The sequence below is a fragment of the Balaenoptera ricei genome, chromosome 11 (genome assembly GCF_028023285.1).
Source record: "Balaenoptera ricei isolate mBalRic1 chromosome 11, mBalRic1.hap2, whole genome shotgun sequence".
Classification (NCBI taxonomy): domain Eukaryota; kingdom Metazoa; phylum Chordata; class Mammalia; order Artiodactyla; family Balaenopteridae; genus Balaenoptera; species Balaenoptera ricei.
The window spans coordinates 57,322,621-57,328,943 of NC_082649.1; the positions used below are offsets into that span (position 1 = coordinate 57,322,621).

The following is a 6,323-nucleotide window of genomic DNA, read 5'->3' on the forward strand; positions in this document are numbered from 1 at the left end:
ATTGTGCAGGTTATACACAATACAATATCAATCTTATTCCTAACAGATCCTAAAAAGATATTTCAAGCAGGCCTAGCTGTAAACTACAGTACTTTATATCTATATTCTTAATAAAAATAAAATCCACAAATCTTAAAAAGGAATTTTAAGTGCAGGGCTATATTGAATTGGTAAACTGGCGCAACAGAGGTAACTGAATACCAGTCTCACTCTATGTGATGCAAGCATGCTACTTTCCCACTAATTTAAGGTACTTTCAATCACTATGAGCCAGAATGCATGCCTGAACCTTAAACTGCACTTTAAAAATGACGTCTTGGCCGAGAAATTAAATCTAATGAAGTACAACCATCAAATTATATCCACTACATTAATGTCTTAATGCAAAGTCAAGATGTCAATCTTTAGTTTGTTATGTCCAACCCCATTTATTCCTCCCTCCCTGCCCATCCCACAGAGGTAAAAGGAGTGACTCATTTGGCATTTCACAGGGTGCTTCATTGTTTAAATTTGTTTTGTTTTTTTTTTCCAACTTTTTGGGGTACCTTAAATTGTAACTTCCAAGAACCTGCTTCTACTATGGGTAGGCAAGCTGATTTTAACTCTTACTAGCTTTCATTTGTGTAGTTCTTCATCAGTATGCAAAAACAAATCCCCATCATCTGGGAAATTTTATAAAAACCTTTAAATTAAAAAAAAACAACTTTACTGTTTTCTAATCCCCATTCTTAGGTTTCCTTCATTGTGCTATAGAATTTTTTCCCTTTCTCATCCCTATGCATCATTTCTTGTTCTTGTTTTGGTACAATTCCCCATAATATTCCAGAATGTATTGTTTTGTGAGTAGATTGAATAACTTTTTCTCTTTTTTTTTGCCTCTTCACATCTAGTGCAGAGTTGTAATTGGAGATAGATTTCCACCCACAAAGGCTCCAGATGTTAAAACATTTCCCAACAGTGACTTAATACAGTGATGGCAACACCTCCCTCCAGCCCCTCCCAGTAGGGCTGGGATTGTACCGTATTCCCTACCGGTTTACCCGCCCTCCCTGTAAAGGGTAACATCTTCCCTGGGTGCAGAGGCTCCCTCATAGTCTCCAAGACTGAAGGACCCCTAATTATGGGACTGCAGCGTAAGTGTATTAGATTAAACACCATAAAAAGCTGTAAGACGCTCTTTTAAGGGAAGTGGAAACTGGTCAGAGAAACGCCTCCAATTTTCATCCCCAACTTGATTTTTAAATCCATGAAGGATCTTACAGAACATGTCTTGCAGATCATCTTTTGGATGATGCAAGAGCATCACAAAAAAATATAAAATCTTGGATTACTCCACTGGAATTCACACTGATCATGGTACAAATCCCACAAAATGCTGAATCCTTTTCCTCATTGTCCCTTATGTTTCTCAGAGAGGTGCACCAGGGTCTTATAAACTGCTGTAGCATGGGGGCCACATCTTGAGGACAAACATAACTAAGACGACCAATTGTTATTGCTGTTTTCTCTAACAATATCTTTGGCGTGTTGGGTCTGGTGCAAAACTGGTGCAACACCATAGGAATATAAGGCTGCATCTCTATACCCATTTGAATGGAGATTTCTCCAATTGCCCATGTGGCATTATTGCAGACTGAAATGAACTCTGGATTTAGGTAGGTTCCTAATATTGGCATGAAATCAGCTATACAAGGCTTAACATGCTGAAAGCAAGCTTTTGTCAGGTCACCTAACAGGGTGAAGGAACTCCGTCTAACATCTGGCATTTTATTCTGCATGCACTGATACATTAGTGTTAGAGTGTTACTTCGGGCTACTAGCTGTTCAATGTTGCCTCCAAGTCCTTCAGCCAGGCCACTGAGTAAATCAAGAGCCACTATCATAAAATCTTTATCTGGAGCCTCATACTGATCTCGTTGAGCATTGTTCAGCATTGCTTGTGCAAGAGTCTTCTGTACTAGGTTTACACAACGCTGATACACAGGTTCACAGTATGGAAGGAAGCCAGACTGCAGGGCTGTGGCAACTGAAGATAGGCACTCAAGTAAAGGGAAGAGATCTTTATCTTCATCCTTTAACATGTTCCATTTCTGGATCAGTGGAGGCATTAGCATCTGAATATATTCAGGTTGGTTTAAGTGATGTCCTACTGAATCTGCTAACGTTCCTATGGCATCATAAAAAATGAGCAGGTTTTTATGCTGGTATTTACTAAATGCAAAGACCAAGGTATCAAGTATATAAGCAAGGTAAGGAACAAGTTCTGTACAAGCCTCCTCTTCCAGGGTAGCAAAGGCACTGCAGGCAGCTTCTTGTACTCTCTTGTTGCTATTCAGGATACGCTTTAGCAGTTCTGTCATTAATGGCTTCAGGTACGTGTCAGGGGGCTGGCTGACCACCCCGTGTGCATAGCGGCTAAGAGTCCAGCACGTTATGGAATGCACAAGAGCCTTTTTATCAGAGAGGCACTGAATAAGGGGAGGAATGAGCTCAGGTCGGTATGGAATCATGCCCAGCATGCAATCTTCAGCAATTGTTCCTAAAACCAAGATGCCTGATTCTTTAACAACCCATTCATGACGACAAAGTAATTCTTTCAAAAGGGGCAAAATATGTGGCAAAAGCTCATCACGATACACATTTGCAAGAACATCTAGGGCAGCCGCAGAACATTTTCTTAGATTCCAGTCAGAAATTGTATCATCATCATCAACTTCATCGTCATCATCATCTTCCTCTTCAATTCCATCTTCGTCATGCTGCTGAGCCACTGTCCCTGATCGATGAAAACGTGGCCTTGTATCCTGTTCACTCTGAGGAATTGTTTCATCTTCTTCAATATCACCCTTAAGTAAGATAATATCTATATCTGAGTACTTCATGCCGTTCACTAACACAGGAATCAACTTAGGAAGATGCCTTATGAGTACATCTTTGCATATTGGTTGCTTAGCCAAAGTAAGCCAGAATTCGCAGGTTTCTAAAGCCACATTTTCACCTTGATCTTGGGGCCTCTGTAGCATGTACTCAACTATATTATGCATGTGAGGAGGCAGGCGATCCATTCGAACTTCAAGCAACATCACAAGTGCCTGGCACACATTTTTCTGTACCTCTGGTTCTTCATCACCAGCCAATGCAAAGAGATTCTCAATAAAGGAATCAATGTGCAACATCAGAGCTTGAGTTCTACTGATGATAAACTGATTGACACATGCAACAGCATGAGACCTTATTTTTGGACTACTGTGCTTGAAGAACTGTAAAAATTTAGGAATCATGCTGTTGAGAGGACGATCTAAAACATCACTATCTAAAAATCTCAGCAGAATCTTCACAAATCTTCTGAAGGGCACCAAATGCTCCCTCACAAGTGTTGTAATCTTCATAATCCAACAGGTTACAGAGTTTTGGTAAGAGGTCAGGCCAATTCTGCAGTTCTCCTTGGAGGCTATAGTTGTAATCAAAATGCCTACAGTAGCTCTAATCAGAGGAGAGGAGTCACCAATAATGTTTAAACGTTCACTCTTAATAAAGTCTGTTACACCATTTGGGAAATACTGAAAGTGTGCTTTCACTTTATTCTTCAATATGAGACCACTCAATGATCTTGTGGGTTCATCTTCAGATTTTAATTTTGTAAGAACAAGAATCAGGTAGTTGTTAAAGTCTGGATATTGACTGAGTTGTTCCAGTTTCTAGAATCGTTCTCTGGATGGTGGTGTCGGGGGGTTGGGACTCCTTCAGCAGCTGCAGGATCTGCTGAAGCCCTTGCTCATCAGGTCTCCACTCATATTCCATCTTGGTTTGCTGCCTGGGGTGCCCTGAAGGAAGTCTGGGTCGGTGAAACCCAGGGGAACTGATCCTAGCAGCTGGGCTGCCAATGTCTGCTGCTGCTGCTGCCGCGGCAGCCGAGCACAAGGAACCAACGCATATCTTTAAATTGTTCTGCAGAAACTGAGACCAACTACCCAGATAGAGGATGGTGACTATATGCTGACCTCAAGCAAGTAGACCCCAGACGGGTTGGAACCAGAAGGTTGATGATTAAGATTCCTGAAACATCACCCTGTTACCTTACCACCAACTAATCAGAAGAAAGTCCACGAGCTGCAACCCTCATCCCAAATGTTGCCTTTGAAAACCTGTCCCTAAAAGCCATGGAGGTGTTCAGGTCTTTTGATCATGAGCTGCCCGTTCTCCTTGTGTGGTGTCCTGCAATAAACACTGTGCTTTCCTTCATCACAATCTGGTGTCAGTAGATTGTCTTTGCTGCGTGGCAGGTGAGCGGACCCTAGTTTGGTTCGGTAACAAAGGGAGGCTAGAAAATCTATTCTTTATTCTAGGTTGCAGTGTGGTCAGCTTAAAATTGGGGTCTGTTACTAGGTCAGAAAGGGAGAATAGGAGTAGGTAACTAGCATTTTCTTCCAGTGTTCAAGAAGATGTATCATGTTTAGGGACTTCCCTGGCAGTCCAGTGGTTAAGACTCCATGCTTCCACTGCAGGGGGCATGGGTTCGATCCCTGGTCAGGGAACTAAGAATCCACACACCACATGGTGTGGCCAAAAAAAAAAAAAAAAAAAAGATGTATCATGTTTATCCTCACTGCTGGGAGGTAATCTGATAACTTGAGCTAAGTTGTTCCTTGTATGTTTAATGTGTATATATAATGAACATACAAATGATTATCTAGCCAGTAATTAAACATTGCTGAACTGCTGGTTTTACAAGAAAGAAAATACAAGTCATCTGAATTCTCCTCCATGAGAGTTAAACCTTTCCCTAAAACTCAGTTTTTAAAACTTTTGTTTACTCCTAAATCATAGGGCCAGGAAGAGTAGCTGCAATGGCTTCTAAAAAGGAAATATTTAAGTAGCTGAGGGGCACTTACCTCCAAGAGAAATTTCCAAATAGTTTCTTCCTTCAGGCTTTTGGTCAAATGTCACCTTGTCAGTGAGGCCTTTCCTGTCTGCCCAACTTAAAATAACAACAGTCCCCACTCCCTATTCCCTTCTCCTTCCTTTGTTTTCTCCACGCCATTTATCACCCTACTTGCTATTTCATTACCTGCCTCCCCTAACTAGAGGGGAGCGACTGGGAGGCAGGTCCTTTGTCATTTTGTTCACTGTTAGTGAACTGGATTGCTGAAAATGGTCCTTGATGATCACTTTGGGTTGTCTGGCCATCAAACCAGCTGGAAGCAGAAGTTCCTTTGCACACAATGGCTTCCAGAGGTTGTTGCAGCCATTTTGTGACCCTGAGGCAACAGTCTTGAGTCTGAGGAGAAAAGGCAACATGTTGAAGGGGGCCATGTGGAAGCCTGGAAAGAGATTTATACCTAAGGTTACCCCTGAGATGCTGAACCAGCACAGAATAGCCTTCTCCTAGACTTCTTGTTATGTGTGAGGAAGAGAAAGACAGACCCTGACATACGGGAGCAGATCTGGCCTCAGTCTTGGTGTTCTGCGGAACGTGAACAACTTCACAGAACACCAGCATCAGACAAGGCCACTCTGTGACCTGATGGATCAAGGCAACATCAAGATCATTGCTGTAATCATGTCAGTGGCCATGTGGAGATGTGGGTGTTGGGGAGAAACAAATTTTCCTCTACCTTCTAGGATCTTCTGGCTGGTCTCAGAATTGACATGAGACAGACTAACAGGAGAAAAATCAAGCTAAGTTGAATAACATGTATACATGAGAGAGCCCCAGAAAAACTTGAGTAACTTTCCAAATGGCTGAAGCCCTCACCTTAAACACCATCCTCAACTAAAGACAAAAGAGGATCTTGAGGGTGTAGAGGTTACCATGAAAAGCACAGTAAACAAGGGGAAGGTTGTGATGCAGATTTGTCATTGCTTTCTCCATTGATTAGAATTTCTAGGGAATTCCCTGATGGTCCAGTGGTTAGGACTCCGTGTTTTCACTGTCGAGGTCTGGGGTTCAACTAAGATCCCACAAGCCTCGCAGAGTGGACCAAAGGGGGAAAAAAAAAAAAAAGTCTTTAAATACCTTTCCTTAGTTCTTGCACATGAACTCTCATTTATTCCTTCTATAGAACCACTTCTTCATGATATATTAATATAACTGTGTGCTCAAATAATTTTGGAAAATAATACTTGCTCTATATCAGGGCCTTTTAAAAATGTTGAGAAATAACAATATATGTTTCATATAATAATAAAAAAAGAAAAACTCAGAAATGAGGTGATAATACTCAGGAAAGACTTAGAAATGAAAGAAAAAAAAAGAATTTTGAGAAATTTGGTCCTTCTTCTCTTCCAGGTACAGTGAAGGAGACACCTAATAAATGGAGATT

General features: G+C 41.4%; 1 protein-coding gene across 1 annotated transcript; it reads right to left on the reverse strand.

Annotated features, from left to right (window-relative positions):
- Window positions 1-1,027: 1,027 nt before the first annotated feature.
- LOC132374082 (transportin-1-like) lies at window positions 1,028-3,807 on the reverse strand. The gene is given in 5 exon segments (XM_059937576.1): window positions 1,028-1,289; window positions 1,291-3,317; window positions 3,319-3,446; window positions 3,449-3,699; window positions 3,701-3,807. Coding segments are annotated over 5 exon segments (2,649 nt in total). The 5' UTR covers window positions 3,802-3,807; the 3' UTR covers window positions 1,028-1,147.
- Between the last annotated feature and the right edge of the window lie 2,516 nt (window positions 3,808-6,323).